We start from the raw sequence: 18,521 nt of genomic DNA, 5'->3' as shown, positions 1-18,521 counted from the left end.
AGGAAAAAAAGATGAAACAAGAGGTTCAAATTTCCTGCTATTTTCATGACTAAACTGTGCATAGATAGTATTGCACTTTCTAGGTTATAAAGCTAGCCATTAAAACGTTATGACTACATTTCTTTTCTCTTGAAATTATTTACATGTTTTTCTTTTAATTCTTGCTCAACAATCACAATCTGGAACAAAGTAAAATCGTAAAATTCTTTCACAAAGATTTGATCCAAGAAACATGATTTTAAACAACCTTGAAATAGACCAGCTATTTCTTTCTACTATTACATATTTTCCCATCATTTGATTCTGAATATTTGAATTTACAGATCATGTGTACTGAGGGCATCTGCAGGCGAGTGTTGACTGATAGCCTTGATTGATATCCTTAATCAATACCCAAGATCAACACCCTTGATTGACACTCAATCGATACAGTATTGACTCTCCATTGACACCTCAGTTGACACTCCATCAACATCTCGGTTGACAGGCGGTCAACAGTTGTCTAATTTTCAGTTGATGCATATGAGTCAGTCAACACTCAGCCAACCATCGACTGACTGCTGATCAAGTGTCGATCGAATGTCAACTAAGTATTGATCGGGATGTTGATCAAATACCTATGGAGATGTTGATTGAGGGTATTACGATTATCAGTTGAGTAAGGGGGGACAAAAGTTTGCTCACCAAGTTTTAAAGTGAAAATCCTATTGTTGTCACAAGCAACTGGCTCTGTATCCATTGACAACTTGTCGGCCTTTGACGTCATTGGCAGCAAAGCGTGCAAAATTGTAAGCGATGCGACAGGCGATGCACGGCTGTTGATATTGTTACCAACAGAAACGAGGTAAGTTGCTCGTGACAACACCATAATTTTAAGGCCAAAACTTCGTAACCAAACTTCCCTAGTGCCTTACTCAACTGATAATCATAGTATCAATCAAGGGTAATGATTGACACTCGACTGTGGATGCCTTTAGTACGCATGCTCCAAATTTACGATAAGTTTCACTGTTCCACACCTTCATTCAATACCAGCTTGACACCAACAATAAAGGTCTTAAAACAATTCTCTTCACGAGACCATTGCAAAGCCCTAATAATTTTGTCTGTAAATAGCTCCAAAGGAATCGCCTAAGCACAGTTATTAGAACCTAAAACTTAAAGCCCTGGCCAAACAAAGCTAACAACATTATGATCCAGAAACAAAACTTGCCATAATGACTCTCTGAAGGAATCACTCAGTAGTGATATTGGACTTGAACACAACGAAGCCTACTAAACAGCCATGCACACACATGGTCATTCTGTGGATATGGTTCTTTTTCAGTTTTAGAATAATGCTGACCAATGTCATTTTCGATATGAACATGCTAACAAACAATAAAAACGCCTAAAAGGTAAGATGATCACTCTCGCCACTTTCATATGAGCTCTGCCCAGGGATGATGCTAGTCTTAACTGTTCTTTTCATTGAATTCAAACCTCTGACTGCAAAGTTGGCCCTAAATTTCCATTAGTCAAGTATATCTTACATTAACCAGACACAAAATTGTTCATGCACCATTGACAGGCACTCAAAATCAAAGGATGAAGAAAAGGAAATGCAATATGAGAAAGCCATGAAACTATTCAGTACAGCTCACTGAGGTAAAGACTTAGAAATTAATTTACACACCATATGCATACGTATATGGATATGTTTGATAGCTGATTTGCTAACTTTGCAGTTGGTTTGACTAAAAGGTTTTGTAGCCTTGGAAATGATGGTAATTAGCATTGATAAATTGATACTTGAACAACCATGACCTGAATTAACATATTCAAATGTGCTGACATAGCAACATATTAAATCAAAGGAATAGCATTATGGATCATGTGTGCTAACGGCATCCGTGGTCGAGTGTCAATTGATACCCTTGATCGATATTTCGATCAACACTCTATCAACACCTCAATTGACACCCAATTGATGCTCCATCGACATCTCAGTCGACAGTCAACTAATTTTCAATCTCGGTCAACACTTGGCTGACTGTCAACCAACTCTTGATCAGGTGTTGATCAAGCATCGACCGCATATTGATCAGGATGTCAATCAAGATGTCAATCAAGGGTATCAATCGAGGGTATCAATCGACACTCGACCACGGGTGCCTTTAGTACACATGATCCAGCATTTTTTGTAGCATGATCCGGCATTTTTTTGTGTAGTATTACTATTCATTGCTTTGTTTGACCTGGCTGGAGTTTTAGTGTCTCTATGGACATTTTCAACAACTGAACTTTTAAGACAATAAACATTAATGCTTTAGAAGGCCTGTGTTTTGGTGCAGCTAACATGTCTGTAAGGAACCAAGGTACCTTTCACCATAGCACATGGTAAATTTTCTTTATTGATCAAACCAGCTACCCTGTTGATGATGTTCTGTCCTTTTTCACATGCTCCACTGCTGTTTGCAATCTTGAGCAGGATTTTGGTTGTTTTCTCAATCCTCTTGTATCTTTCCACCAGAAGTTGTTCCTTCTCAGCCTTTCCCCTCGTCAAGAGCTGTTCTCTGACTTTTTGTTTCCTGCGAAATTCTCGGCTGCACTGTTTGTTCCTTTCTCTTCTTTTTCTCTTTTTCTCCTCTTGTTTTTTCTTTCATGAGATTCAAAACAGAATAAGAACTTAGTTATGAGAATGTCAGCCATATGACAAAAATTTGCTAGCACTTAATTTCTCTTGGGAGGATTCCTTAATAGGTACCAAGATCCTGCTTCATGGGCGTGGCCTGAAATGTTTTTCGCCCCTAAGAGGTACCAATTCTAAAACAACATCTCTCCCGTCATATTTTTTGGCTCAAAACCCAAAAAGATACCAAAAAAGCTCCCACTGTGGACCATTTGAGGCTGAACTCCCCCCACCCCCCTCCTCACAGGCTTAATTTCCAAGTTTTGATCACTATTTCTAACAGTTTCTTACAGTCACACTTAGTAATGTGCACGCCATACCAGCAAGTTGGGGTGAATGTACTCAGAAATGCAAGGAAACTTACTATTTCATCACTTAGATCTTCACTTGATGTTGAAGGTTGACCCAATGAAAAAGGAGCTTCTCCTGCTTGAATACACTCCACAGTCATGCCTCGTCCTGTTTCTGCAGCTTGCCCAGTCCATACCGTACCATCCCCTGGCTGCACAAAACTGCAGCTGTTGACAGATCCAGCTACTGAAGGCAAGACTAGAGGCAGCGGCTCGTAAAATGTCCGAAAATGCTGACAATCACTAAACTGCTGGCATTCATCTGTGCCACTTGCTGAGAAGCCCACATTCTGGGAGTTGAATTCGTTGCTCCCTGCCTCTTGCCAGTAATTTCCAGCCAAAGCTGAAGTATCACCAGACCCAATCTCATCTGAATTAAAAATTGGCATAAAAAACTTATAAGGCTCCGCGAATTTAGGGATCGTGTAGATTACACTTATGATGGTACACTTATGATAGTACAGATGTGAAAGAGAGATTTGGTTTTGCTTTTCAGCAATTGATCCATTTAAATCTTCGTTAATCATTATTCTAACCTATAAAATTGTCCGTCTTTTTCTCAGACCTTTTCTGCTTTCAAGTGTTTTGTCGATGGATGTTGCTCAGATGGCCGATGTACGTTTTGTTTTAACCTTATAATTAGCTGCCCAACATGCCTAGCCTTACAATTATATAACCCTATGATTAATTTAGTTAGTACCTAATTTATGATATTGTAATGAGGTGCAAATGGACGTTGTTATTGTTGACCTGCAGTCAAATTAAAAAGCCCTGTTTTGACGAAGCACAAATTGAAATTAGATGATTGAGTTTTACCGTGATATTCATATGGTCTTTGAACAAGGACCATGTGAAATACACCTGAGTCAACTTAGTGAGCAGGGAATTTAGAGATTTTTTTATCTTGAAACTTTATTCCTTTGCAGCAATCAACCACTTGGTTCGCACAATCTCGTTGAAAATATCGAATTTTAAAAAACGGCATCATTGGTTTCAACGATTGTTTGCAGAAAAAGAGCTAAGCTTAGTTTGTACTAACAAATAAACTCAGCGAGCAACAACCACTTACAACGTAAGCTACTTTTTAAGTCTTAAGCTTAATTATGATAAAAGATTTTAAAAGCTCAACTCAAGTTAAGATTAAGCTCAGCTAAAGCGCTTTTCTTACCAAGAAGTTGCAAAAGGTCCTTATTTTTGCTCAAGCGACTTGCTTCGAGTATTTCTTGGATTGAAGCTGAGTGAGGGTCCACCTGATCCACATTAACAGAGCTCACAGCTTCTGATAATTCTTGGTTTACAAACCACTGGTACAGTCCTGGGCCTTTTGGAACACTAACGAAAAGAAATGAACAAGATTTAGAAAATGGCCTTTCTGTTTTACGAAGTGAACCTACCATCCTGCTCAACGGCTGTTATTTCAGCTCTAGCGCAGCTGTAGGTGTAAAACCACTTTGCTTACCACTCATCATCGTCTTGCTCTTGTTTGACGTCGAGGTTGATTTGCCATTGCATGGAATTATTATTTGTCATTTCTTCGCCAATTTCGGCTGACGCCTCACCTCGCATCATGCAAACCTTCTGTGGCGAGGGTTTCGTATCGGTTTCCAGCGTGGTCTCGCTTGCTTCAGAATGCATGGTGGAAGACAAAGCTTCCATGTTATCGATAAAGCAACGCAGACTAAGACTAAGTTTAGAAATAGGCTTAGAAAAAAACTCTGGAATATGCGAAAGATAGCTTCACCATGCGGACTTCTCATCAGGCCGGCGGACCGTTGACTGACGTTGTTCATTTCAAAACTAGGCTCCGCCTCCCGCCATGACGTCACGGCTGTCGTGGCAGCAGGTGCGTTTGGCGGGAAAATTTCACTTGTTTATCATTTCAGTGTTGTTTACGCCAACACTACCATTGTTCATGGCGAGGAACTACAGTCTGGAAAAAATTCCCTGCGAGGATCAAAGAGTTGAAGACGACTACATTGACGACCTTATTCGCAAATATCTCTGCAGCGAAGACATGAATAGGTAAAGATTTCCGTTTGGTTCCCTTGGCTATTTTAGACCATTTTGGCTATTGTACATTTTGCTTACCTCTCATTCTTGCGTAATTAAGCAGTGTTTTAAAATGTAGCTATAATTTTAAAGCTGGGTAATTTTTTCCCTTCTTTCAAAACAACTGTTCTTTACCGCAATTTTGTTTTATTTTAATTTCACACTGTCAAGTTTATTTTACTTCAGCCTTTACGAAGAAACAAGCGAACCCTCACTAACCTCCCCCGAGGCTGACAAATGGCCCGGAGAAGCTATTTTCCCAGGCTTCAATTACAACCAAGATTTTCTGGTACCAGAACTCTTTTTACTGGGAAATATAGATTGCTTGCCTGAAAAGTATGACGACGTGGAACCCGAAGACGAGCTTCTGTCTATTTTGGAGGAAATAATAACGGAGGATAAAAAGAAAACTGAAGGTAAAGCAAAACCGTCCACGCGAGCAAAGCGCGCGAAGTTTAGGGCTTACATCAAATACTGCGTTTCACCACGCAATCTGTGGGACTATTTTATTTTGACCATAGGAAGGAGGACATGAAGCATGGATTTTTGAAACTCGTTCAGCTCTAATTTTGAGAAGAGTTTGACTTCACATATGACCACATTTCGCCTCCTTGAATATTTCTTCAGCAAGCGGGGTGTACCCTCGGGGGAAGGGGTGGGGGGTTGTGTTTGAGTGGAGGTAGCCAGTGACGAGTACTTTGTGAACCGCCATCCATGCATTTAACAAGCATGTTTCGAATTGTAAAAATCAATATATCTTTCAGGAAGTTTTGAGTCACCAGTAAAAGAATCAGATGTTGACAACATTCTGAAGTCAGCTAACATTACCAACACCGACTCTGAAACATTAACCAAGGAAACAACATCACACAAAAGGAAAAGACCAGTAAGTAAATAACCAGTGCAATCTCTTTGTTGAACTCTGACAATAATGGTCTCAAAGGTGTAGCCTGAAAAGGTCATGAATCTGAATGGCAGTACAGGAAGATTACATTCCCAGACCAAGATTCAGTTTGGACTTTTTCTGTAATAGTGGTGCAGGGCTGCAAAATTCACTCCAAAAGATACCACTTACTGCTGATGTTGATTAACTTAATGTATTTAACAAAACTGTGACAAAATCAATAGCCTGGTTTTGCATATCCTCAGTGAACCTGACCATCCACATCCATGCAACACCCAAATGTAGATTGTGAAGTTACGGAAAATATCAATACCCACCCCATAGAACGTCACTGGAAATCCCAAGGGGGTGGGGGATATCATATGTCCAAATGTTAAAACGAAAGTATGAAGTTAAACTGGAACATCTTCCCAGAGGGGAGGGAATGAGTGAAATCCAAAAAAATATATTATTTTAGGGAAAAACATATTCCAGAAACGTGCTGTTTAAATACTGTTTAGCATTCTTATAAACCAACTTCCTACCTCCAGAAGGTACAAGAAACACTTCTCAAATTATGTTACGCATCCTTAAACGTGTCCACTAAACAGGCCGATTGTTTAGTCATTACCAAAGCATAATAGAAACCAGATCTATTAAAATCCTTGTAATTTTAGTAAGTTACACCATAGGCATGTAATACATGCAAAAGGTATAGCTTTATAGGTCTTTATCTACATTTACATGCATAATTATTCAACAATGGACAAGAAATCATACTAGTGCTTACATCATAATGACACACCTTTCAATTTGCATATCTTTCAGAAAAGGACATCTACAGATACAGATAAGAAAGGCAAACGACCTTGCAGACAACCAATAATTATGAAAAGGGGAGCTAAAAGGAACAGAGAAGAGTAAAATGCTTCACAACTTGTTAACTGCTCAAAACATTGACATTAGCTGTCAATTGCCACTGAACCCATGGTACCAGTGTACCAACTGAATTATTCCTACACATTACATTAAAAAAGCTTTGTGCAATGAGATTCATTCCGATCTTTTAGAGTGAAATGTACACTGTCTTGCCAGACATTAAATTATTATTAATGTAAATTTATGCTGATGCATTGTATTACTGCATGTAATCTAACTACGATATTTTTGTTTTTCAAGTCATTTGTAGACTGCATTTTTTAATAAAAATAATGTATTTTTGTAATGTATGGCATGTTTGTACAACTGTTTACATCTTCTACCAACAATTACTAATAGCCATGAAAAATTTGGAGCTGAGGTGGTTGATCATCTCAGGTTTCTCACAAGTAAAGGAGAGCTCTCAACACATACTGGTGTAGTGACTGAATTATTGTTACTTTTAGCAATGGACACTTCACAAGTTGCATGCTCTTGGGACAGTCAACCAACAAACTACTGATACTCAATCATCTCATACATCGTCAACCACTACCTTACTTAATTTGGATCAAAAACCATCCGTACTATTTATGTATGTACTGGTCTTCACAAATTGCGCAGTTCATTACCCTCTCTACACAAGTACTGCAGGTCCAACACTCCATCACTAATATGACAACAAAAACCTGTAACAGGGTTTATTTTTCTTACAACCATACACAACATTATTGAGATTTCTCCTAAATGAGGATAGTGATGCCACTTTCTTATGCATAAATTTAAATGAGAAAAGGTTGTCAACTATCACGCATATAAATTGAGAGCAAATAATCTAATTGTTAAATAGAAACACGAGTGGAAGTTTGGGAGAATGAGAAATGGTGTGGAAACACGAGTTGATAGGCTAGTACTTCCACAGCTTTTTCTAGTTCTCTTAAAATTTCATGTGCTTCAATTAAACAACAGAGTGTTTCTGTTGAGGAACTATCAGCTGATAGTTGCCCCGCAGAAATTTGATGTTCTTGAAACAAACATTTGCCCAAGAAACAAAGCTATGAGGGCAAACATACTAGTCTTTCCAAGGGGCGACTACCAGACCATTAGTTCTGAGACAAACAATCTATCCCTTTTAGTGTTCACCACTAAATTTTCTTCTGCACACCAGTTCAAAAATCGTATTGAAATGTTTTCAACTTTTTTTAGATGAGAGATGACAGAGACATGAAAGCCAAATATAAAATTTGAAAAAGGAAAACAAAAACAAAAAACCCTCTAAATGCAGAGCAATCAATTATTTATTTGTGCATGCAGCCTGTTTACAGAAACATTTTCACGGATGAGTTGGACACGCACTATGGGCTGATAGTGTCTTTCCACCAATGAAAACTACTGCATCACAATCAATTTAAACCAATAAGAATTGGAGAAAATTCAGTGGTGAGCTATAAATCGTGATAGAAACTTGAGGAAAATTTTTGCTATCTGTTTTAGATAGGAGCCCAAAGAAAATAATGAACAGCACGACTATGACAACTTTTCTGTGTTTCTATTGAGTTACAGATATATGGTTTTTAACCAATCAGTGCACAAATTTCTTTATAATTGGCTATTCTAAACTTAATTAAAATTATTCAGTGCACAACAGTACAGCATGTGTAGTAATTTATTTGTTTATACCTATATTTGTCTAATAATATTTATTTCCTTATTTTCTTTTCATAGTACTTGTGAACAGTCCTCAGATTGGACATATTAATAATTATTATGCAAGTTAAGAATGTAGATGTAGACAACTTGAGGGACCACAAGAATGACATTTGAGAAAGTTCCAGATTGCTTTCATTATATATTATCTTTTAACCATAAAATGTATGCATATATTAGTTCAAGATATCTTAAATATAAAGTGTGTTTTTAAATATATGTAAGATTATTATGTCAAGAAACAGATACCTTGTCTCTGATAGTCACTCCTCCCTTAAAGATGGAGATGTCGCTCATGCCATATTCAATGTACATTTAGTGCTACACAGATGCATTTAGTATTACACAGAATGACTAGTATCTATCCTCTTACTAACCGAGCACCTGGGCCATACTGGAGAATGTTGGCCCAAGGCCATGGCAGTACCAACTGTGCACAGAAAAGTGCATACACAAAGGAGTTTTTCCTCATGAGTTATGAAGTGGGTATGCAGTCAAAGATGTCTGTTTTAACATGCTTTAATTTGTATACACGTCATTATTGAGCATTTTCAAAGGATTGCCCCTGGTAATATCCGTAGTACTGTAATGATATCATGATATATCCCTGGGATATATCCATAGCAGTAGTAAGAAATCCCTTGATATCAAGTAGGATATTTACTTGGATGTCTATAGAACTACCACTGCCATAGCCCCTCTTACCAGCATTGCTTCATATTAAATATACCTCTATACTTGACAATCTTTTAAATTGTTTTACTCTGACTTAAAGACAAAATAAATGTTATTTAGTCCCTATTAGCAAAATCACATTTACAGTCAGACAGAGTGGGTTTTTAAATTGAAACTCTGCATTGTTTCAGTGCAGTGTTCCAATATTCATATTCGCCTGAACAAGTTGCCAGTTCCATTTTTTTCAGTCAGTTTTGGTTTTCATTTTCCTGTGTAAAATTAAATGATACCACTTTGGTTTCCCTATGATTGACTGTTTAATAACAGACTAAAGGAACAGGTAACAGGTTGAGTTTATACAAATTCTAGCACATTACCGGTAGTATCTGGGGACATTAATACTATAAAATCTAAAATTGCACTTCAAAATTGAATCTGCAAAGCCCCAGGTTGCAGAGAAAGTCAACCTGTTACTCATTTCTCTCAAGCTGTTGATAAACTGCTGACTGTAATGCAATTATTTTCTCCTTCTGTAAAACAGAGGTAGGTATTATTTCATTTTACAAGAAAAAAGCAAAAACTGGAACTTGTCAAATAGAACTAATTGATAACTTGTTTGAGCAAATTTGACTTCCAAATTGCTTCAAGGAAAACTGTCAATATTGAAACACTCTGCTGTAGCATTACAAAGTTCCTGTGAAATTTACCTAAATGGAAATATTCCAAACAAATTGGACCCTTCATATCATGATCAATGTGCAGTTCCAGAAAATATCCACACTCCCTCCACAGAAGGGATTGGAATTTCCTGGTGATGGGGGGTTCTGTATGACCAAAAAAAATAAAGAAATGTATGAGCTTAATTGGAATTTCCAGAGGAGTAGGGGGGGGGGGGGGAAGGGTCTTAGAAAAAATCCCTTCTGTGGGGGAGGTATGGATATTTTCTGGAACTACACAATGCAACCCACTAAACAATATTTTTTAATATTTGGGGCCTTTTAAGGCCTTTGCAAGGCATTTGACAATTTAATATGTGAACAATCACTGTTAATTTTGATTTAATTCTGAAAGAAGAAAGTATAAAGGGCTTTAACATATATACATGATATCTAACTATGTACGTAATTGTAAAAATTTCAAGTTATCATAAGCAAAGTAAAAAGTGTTCCTAAAGACCTGAAGCTGACGATACGCCTTTGTCGTCTGTAGTACATTTTCCATTTGAAAGGAACTCGAAGATTACAAATTAAGAAAACAGTAGCACATCCCAATATAAAGAAAAACAACCGCACAATGAATGGTAGTTTCCTTGTTTCAACGGTCTAGGAAAGGAGAAAAGAAATTTGTGCATTATTATGTTTACCAGTCCTATATATTATAAGAATTTAAAAAAAAAAAACATTCACAGCTACATGTATCATGCAACCATTGCAAAATAAATTAATGCAAACTAAAAAAAACATGATTATTTTTTCGCATAAATTCCTAGAGCTAGCTCTTAAACACACAGCAGCTTAAATAAACCATCTCCCTGACATACCTCATCATTCGTCCATTGTTCAGCAATGGTATAGAGCTGCATTTCTTTCCAGAAATGCATAAAATAAAAGAGGGTTGGGTATAGACGGTGGACAGCCTCCAACTCATCCTGTATTGAGTGCAAAGAGATTAAAAGTCTTGTTAGTAGCGGTCTCCCCACTTTCTTGTATCAAGAAAAACTCATACAATATTGCTAGGTTACCATAAAGTACGTTCACTATGAAATTCTGTGCTTATGGTAAAGGCCGTTTGGTAGCCTAAATATTCATATGGAGGACTCCTCATGAGAAGGATTTCTCCATGTGAGATCTGTGGAGGGGTGTAGTTCGGGGGTGGCAGAGAGGGATGTGGATGGGTATTATAACTGTGAATGTCATATGTGATAGTACACTGTAGTATCATACATCATACTCAAAACCACTCAAATTCAAATGACATGTTTTAACCTCTATTAACAATTGCAACTTCGCTTTAACTGACAATTTTTTTTAGAAAATATGTGCTGATTGGTTAAAAACTGTTTCCATAACTCGCTAGAAACATACATCAAGCATGAGCTGTTGATCTAACGATGGCAGGAGTAATGAGAATTTACATTTTCATGATCAAAGTGATCAAGTTGTTTTCAACTTTTTCATTGCAGTATTTTCTAAAAGATGTAGAAAACATGTTCTCTTTGTGTCTATGAGGTTTTAGTATAAATCTACTAACACTCTATCACCAACGCCATTCACTAATTGGCTACACCACCTACCGTACTATCTATTCTGTGATAGATAGTGAGTAGTGTAGCTGTGTGCCCTTGTTAACAAGCTCATAATCTAATATTGTTTAATAGAATGGAAGTCTGGAAGAACTCAAAAAAGCTGTGGAAACGCTCACCTTTTGGCTTGTGCTACCAGAGCATTTCTCATTCTCCCAAACTTTCACTCGTGTTTCTACAACTCGATAGAAACACAGCACATGTTTTCTATTTCTTAAATATCTGTAAGTAACCATGAGAACCTGATAAAAGTTTTGTCATACCTGAAGGCTCTCACTCGGAGGGTTGAATCTACTGAAACAGTCCTCTTCAGCAACTCTAGATTGTGTCTCTTCATTTCCCCACAGAAAAATTTTGTATGTAAATGGAATCTAGTAAGAAAAGTAACAAAGAAACAAATGTTTCCTTTTGTAAATAAGCAATAAACAGATCATGTGTACTGAAGGCATCCATGATCAAGTGTCAGTTGATACCCTCGCTCGGCCCTTGGTTGACACTCAATCAACATCTCAATCAACATTTGATAGATATCTCAAATGATACTTGGTCGACACTAGACCAACACTCGATCAACATCTCAACTACACTCAATCGACAGTCAGTTGAAAGTTGGTCGAGTGTTGACTGACTCACATGCATTGATTGACACTTGATGGTGTGTCTGCAAATATTAGACGATTCTGACTGACCATCAACCGAGATGTTGATGGACCGTTGTCTGAGTATTGATCGAGATGTTTATGGAGTATTGATCAAGTGTTGATCAAGTTCTGATTGACTGTTGATCAAATGTCAATTGAGATGTTGATCAAGAGTCAATCGAGGGTCAATTGATAGATCGACACTGAACCACGATGCCTTTAGTACTGTACATGATGCTAATAAACTAAACTTGATTTTTGGGGTCACATGCAGGGTTCATATTTTATAGCTTCATTTCAGATAAGTATGTGAAAAGGAATAAGGATTGTTAGATACTGAACATGACATCTTTAACAGTATTCAGATAAAACTTATAGTTAATAATTTATCATTTTATATCACTGGAAGAGATATCATTTAGTAATTCACAGTTAGAAGTTAACAATGCTTCATTTCACCTGTTTCTCTTCAGTTGCATAACTAAAAATACTTTGACCAGCAAGATCAGTGATATTTACAGGAACGAGTGCATGGTCTGACATCAAAGATGATGAAAGAAGGGATGCTAAATAGAAGACATCTGTGCCACTAACTTTGGAATTTTTTCCTGTGAAACAAAATCATTTTCAGTTAAAAGCATTGTGATGCACAATAGTCATATGTTCAAGCTTTCAGAAACTCCTGTCAGTATATAAAAATACCGAACTTTAAAAAGCCCTGAGCAAAGCTCAAGCACCTCTTCAGCTGACTGTTGGTAAGAGGGATCTTAGTTCACAAATTAATATTAGAGAAAACAACATATGTTACTGTCAACAGATTACAAAAATGTACAGTCTGCATTCAAGCCTAGTGGCCCACCAGGGCAGTGCTCGCAACATCTCTGGTGTCTATGAAATGACAGTGTCTAAGAAATGACAGTTGTACATCAGGTTCTTCCCCCCTGGATGGGATGCTAGTTCATTGTAGTGTAGCCACCAGTATTTAAGTATTCAATTCACCAGTGCTCATTTACACACCTGGGTGGATAAAACAACACAACATGACAATTTCGCCCAGGGCTCAGACCAGACTGCTCAGTCTGGAATCCACCACACTAACCATAAAGCTATTTTTTTATAACAACAACAATAATCTTTATTTTCTTTCACTGTAAAATTACATGTTATTTTGCCTGCGGATAGCTATCCACCTTTCCAGCTACAAAAAAGCCCATAAAACAAACAACCTACACTCAGTAAATTCACAATACACTGCTTCTCCAGCTTGGCTCAAAACCAACCCTTAGAGGATCATGTGTTCTAATTACATTTGCGGTTGAGTGTAGATCAAGATGTTGATCAAGGGTCAATCGAGGGTATCGATCAACACTCGACCAGGGATGCCTTTAGTACACATAATCCCCCTTAGGTAGTTACTTGAGTGACAGGCCTACCTATTGTTGGAAAAACTATTTGTCTTTTTCCTGAATGAAATGAAATAAAGGCATCAAACTGTTTTTCAGTGGTTAACTCCCTTATAACCATACATTCTGGCTCTGAAAGGAAAGAAAATACATAAAATAGATTGGCTACACTAATTTACTGCTGTACAGTCTATTACAAGGAAATGAATGGTTAATACTGGTTCAGGCATTAGACAATAAAATGCTTATTTATGAGGAAAATGTTTAGCACAAAACAACTTCCTGCAAATCTGGACAAAATACAAGAGACATTTTCCCAACTTTATAAGAATGTGTTTGATAACCAATGAATAAAGCAATTTAATATAATATAGGCAAACACTTGACTTCGTCAAAATCATTTTTATTTCCCCCAAGTGGAAGATTTGGTGAGGATCTAGGAGAGAGTTCTGGGAGAGTATCTCTACTTCCCTGCACCTTCCTTCCCTTATTAGTGCACAGATTAATCAGCTGTCTTCAATTACCCCTCCCTCCCCACCCTCACTTGTCATCATTAATTTGCTTAACCACAAGCTACCCTGTCACCAATATTACTGATAGTATTAAAACCAACTGAAGATTTCAGCCTTACAATTATTTTCCGTAAATGTGGACACGATTGTGTGTTAACCAGATAGTAGCAAAATATCAATAATCATGAACACTGAAAGTGGAAAGAATTAATAAAAATAAATCGATCAGATTTAACACATTTCATCAGCTACCCCCTAGCTGATCAGGGATCTTGTGAAAATATACCACTCAGTTTGGCAGCCTAAATTAAGTTCGGCATGATCACTTAGCACAGCAGACTCTTGCTGTGCCACACAGCAGTAGTGCGACTTGGCTTCAAACGGCATGCTCTTACCAAACTGAACTGAATTCATAGCCTGCTGCATCAGCTGTTATTGCTTTCCAGCATTTAAAATGGTCTCCAGCAGAGTAAATTTCTTCCCATCAAGTCAAAGCCGTCAAGTCATTCGTATAAATAAGGAATTGTTGGAGCCACTACCCGTAGACAGCAGTGTACCACAAGGGAGTATCCTGGGACCTCTCCTTTTCAGTACATATGTGAACCATCTACCATCAGTTTTTAAGCACTGTCAATCTGAAAGCTATGTTGATCACACTAAACTCCACATTTCCTTCTCAATTCAAGACTGGGCTAATACTATCCTTGACATTGATGATGATCTCTTAAGAATTCGTAACTGGTGTTTTGACAATTATCTCCTCCTGAATCTAGATAAGACAAAGGTTATGATATATGGAAGTCGTCAGCTTCTCTCCAAACTCCCTGACGTCCTTCTTTCATTAATGGGGAAGGAACTCTTACCCGCAAAACTTGTCAAAGACCTTGGCATTACATTTGACTCGAACCTCACCTTTTCTGATCACATCCTTAAAACTGTTTCATCCTGTGTGTCTAGCCTAACCCAAATTAGTCACGTTGAACATGTGTTTGATAAAAACACTCTAATCATTATAATCAATGCCTTAGTTTTCAGCAGATTGCTTTATTGTTCGTCGGTCTGATCAAATGCAGCAACTACTAACCTCCTCAAACTTCAAGAAGTGCAGAACTTTGCTGCCCGAATAATTAGTAATACCAGAAAGTTCAATCATGTGACCCCAGTCCTAAAAGAGTTACCCTGGCTGCCAGTTAAATCACAACTATGTCATCGTGACACTGTGCTTGCTTTTAAATGCATGACTGGACAAGCTCCCGCTTACCTTTCATCACTCTTTTTAAAGCGAACGGAGATAAGTGGCTGCGAGACTCAAAATTCGCAACTTATAAACATTCCTCTTTTTAAGACCTCTACAGGACAAAGGACTTTCTACTATCAAACAGTGTCATTATGGAATAGTTTAGAGAGAAATCTTAAGCTAAGCGAATCTCTGAATATTTTTAAATGAAGATTACAAGGTAAACTCTTACATGAATTTTTATTTTCATAATATAATATTGTCACAAAATTCTACCTTATTTCATATCATTTTTATAATTCCTTGGTACGTTGATTTACATCATTTTAATTTTAAGGTAACTTATTTAGCAGTATTAGCACTGAAAAGTCCCCATAGGGAGTGCTAATAAAATTTGTATTGTATTGTATTGTATACTTGCTTAGAATTTTGATTGGTTCAGTGGATGGTTCGTGTCCTTTGTGATTAGCCAGAGTGATTTTGATGTTTGTTTTTTACGACACCCAATTGAAGACCACTCAAGCTTGCTTGATCACGATATAATCTTAATCTACACCCCAGCCACGACTGAGGGGAAAATGTTGAAGCTTTACTGAGTCCAATACTGAGAAATATTGGACCAACAATTAAGTGTTTTGATTGGCTGATTTTTGTTATTGGCCATCTCAGTTTAACCTTATTATTCAAGTAATAAAGAAGGATGAAATTTCTTATTTATTTGTGACTGTATTCCCTGTTTGTAGAACAGAACCAGACTCAAATGTTCATAATAAGCCTAGATTTATGTTATTGAAATGATTAATAACACAGTCGTTCAAAACGCCGAAAAAAAGCTGTGAGAGTAAATAAGATTATTAAACAAACCTGCTATATTTCTGTCAGCAAATTTCCCATCCAGATCAGAGTTAAGGTCGGCGTTATTTGCAGTGCCCATCCAGCAATAGTTTCGAGTTTGTTCAATGATTACCCGGCCATCTGGGTTTACAACTGTCACCAGGTACAAATCAAAATTGTTGAGTAAGAACCGGGTAAAATTACGCCCATATGTCCCTGGAGGTAAGTCGATACCTTGAGTTACATTTTGCAGCAAGTGAAACAAACTTTGCACTGGAAAAAACTCAGCCGCATGTTCACCATACGAAAGCAATATCCTCGATCGCCTGTCTAATTTGTTCTCGATAATTGAATCAAGCGAAAAGTTCGAAATGCGAAGAACGTACTGTGAAAGTCCAAGCCTGGAACGGTATCTCATCTGTACATCCACAAGTTCAGAATACTGCGCAGAAATGTGACGCAGGCATTCATTCATCCTTGTGATGTTGTGATAAAACTCGTAGTTTGGAAGATAGCTTTTAACGGAGGGTTTCATATCAAAAAACGTCCCTTTGGAAACGCGAGTAATAAGGAAGAATGCGGCTACGATACACCAGCTAGAAAGGTCAAAAAGATTCATTTCTTGAATCACCTTGAATAAAACTTCTGCCCTTCTGCATCTGCCCTCAAAAATCACCATCTGCGAGCTTCGTTCGATAATGACTGAGTATTATCCTTGATCATCATGATAGTGGCAAGAAGAGGTACACCGTAGATAATTTAAATTTCATGAAAGCACTTTCAACGGCGGCGCCATCGCGCTTTTTTTTCTTTTACGACGGATGTTAACCGCTGGCTATACTGTGGACTCAATGCACCATTTCTTCCGTCGAACCTTCGTCACATAAAAAGAGGCCGATTTTTCTAAAAACGCCTTCAATCTCGGAGTTCTCTGAATTCCCCTCATCTACTGACAAATGGGAATAGTCGATGCGCAAGGGAATTATTTCGCTCCCAACCTCTCAGTGGCGAGAAACTACCCCGACTTGAGCTACCTCTAATTCTAGGCGCTTACCCTAATTTTTCAAAAGACGCCTGCGCTCTTGAATTTCTGGGCATTCCCCTCACCCTATCTCATGGGTGGAGTCGGTGCACAAGGAGAACTATGTCCATCCAGCCTCTTAGTGGCGAGAACTCTATCCCTTAATTGAGCTGACCGTAACTCTAGGCGCAAAGGAAGACGCGTTTGAAAAGCAGATGACGAGTTATTCCATACAATGCAAAAAAGGTTTGTCTGAATAGATCAGTCTGGAACACCCGAACTACAGCAAAATCGTTGCTATGCACCTTGGTTATTTGTTGTTTATCACCTCTCATCCAACACAGGCTCATGGAATCATTGTTAATTGCCTTTATGGAAAACTTCCTAGTTCCAGTAACGATTGCAGCAAAACCATTTTTTTCAGGCTTTACTGATTTCACATATAACTGCGATGTTTAATGTCTTTAATCATGTCTTCATATCTCAGTTTCTCCGCAGTTCAAATATGTGATCTTTCATATATACATTTGCATTCTTTATCATCATGTATAGGAAAATTACGAACTCTCAACGTGACCAGGACGACCAGGGGCCTGTTTCTCGAAGGTCCCGAAAAGTTTTCGCACCCGAAAAGCCGTAGCAAAATCTCAAACCTTATGACTTCAGAGCTGTTTTATGCACATATTCTTAACATAAACAGAGGTTCTCTTCATGCCGCTTTTCATGTGACGTCATCAATTTCCAAAATAAGAGATTACCAATCCCTCTGAAGTTTTAGTTTCATCAGATGTAAGATCCTTTAATAACTTGATGTTTTGCAACGTTTAAGCTCGACAGGGTTCTTCATTATGTAATAGAGCATGTCTGAATTTCCAAGTTTATGTGTTGTGACATTAAAATGGCGGCCCGATAAGGCTCTCGAGTAGGTCAAAAGATGAGTTATTGCTCAAGGTTTTGCTAACTAAACAGTTGTTGCTCTATAAAAAAGTGTTTATTTCAATGTTTCGGAGCTCTAGAGTAATAACTGTTCGTTTCAATGGCAAAACTCGATGACAGATGTTTCTGTTATTTTACGGCCGCCATGTTTGTGTCCCTCCGAGGGGCACAAACATAGCGGCTCCGTACAAAGCTCTATAAATTTGAGTGAAACACTTCTCCGAATAACGGGAGAATGAAAAACCGCACAGACCTAAATCTTGGCGAGGTTGTTTATATATCAATCATCTTTCATATCCCAGCTTCTTGACTTAATTCATTGAATGGTTATGATTTTTATTTCTGATGGCGTGACACTGCAAACCAGCCATACACTCCTCTG

At 37.8% G+C, this 18,521-nt stretch overlaps 3 protein-coding genes across 3 annotated transcripts; 1 reads left to right on the top strand and 2 right to left on the bottom strand.

Annotated features, from left to right (window-relative positions):
• Positions 1-2,293: 2,293 nt before the first annotated feature.
• Positions 2,294-4,497, bottom strand: LOC145484051 (uncharacterized). Its single transcript, XM_081462655.1, has 3 exons — positions 4,190-4,497; positions 3,036-3,391; positions 2,294-2,638 (listed from the first exon to the last, which is right to left on the bottom strand). The coding sequence occupies exons 1-3, from the start codon at positions 4,416-4,418 to the stop codon at positions 2,309-2,311; spliced, it is 915 nt and encodes a 304-aa protein (XP_081318781.1). The 5' UTR covers positions 4,419-4,497; the 3' UTR covers positions 2,294-2,308.
• Positions 4,498-4,673: 176 nt separating this feature from the next.
• On the top strand, positions 4,674-7,458 carry LOC145484057 (uncharacterized). The gene is made up of 4 exons (XM_081462660.1): positions 4,674-5,043; positions 5,257-5,486; positions 5,835-5,956; positions 6,782-7,458. The coding sequence occupies exons 1-4, from the start codon at positions 4,838-4,840 to the stop codon at positions 6,875-6,877; spliced, it is 654 nt and encodes a 217-aa protein (XP_081318786.1). The 5' UTR covers positions 4,674-4,837; the 3' UTR covers positions 6,878-7,458.
• A 93-nt stretch (positions 7,459-7,551) lies between these two features.
• Positions 7,552-17,330, bottom strand: LOC145484049 (uncharacterized). The gene is made up of 6 exons (XM_081462652.1): positions 16,213-17,330; positions 13,630-13,731; positions 12,656-12,804; positions 11,819-11,926; positions 10,794-10,901; positions 7,552-10,575 (listed from the first exon to the last, which is right to left on the bottom strand). The coding sequence occupies exons 1-6, from the start codon at positions 16,859-16,861 to the stop codon at positions 10,390-10,392; spliced, it is 1,302 nt and encodes a 433-aa protein (XP_081318778.1). The 5' UTR covers positions 16,862-17,330; the 3' UTR covers positions 7,552-10,389.
• Between the last annotated feature and the right edge of the window lie 1,191 nt (positions 17,331-18,521).

The sequence above is a fragment of the Orbicella franksi genome, chromosome 4 (genome assembly GCF_964199315.1).
Source record: "Orbicella franksi chromosome 4, jaOrbFran1.1, whole genome shotgun sequence".
NCBI lineage: Eukaryota > Metazoa > Cnidaria > Anthozoa > Scleractinia > Merulinidae > Orbicella > Orbicella franksi.
Note: the sequence above shows the minus strand (reverse complement) of the source record. Positions and strands in the feature narration are given on the sequence as shown.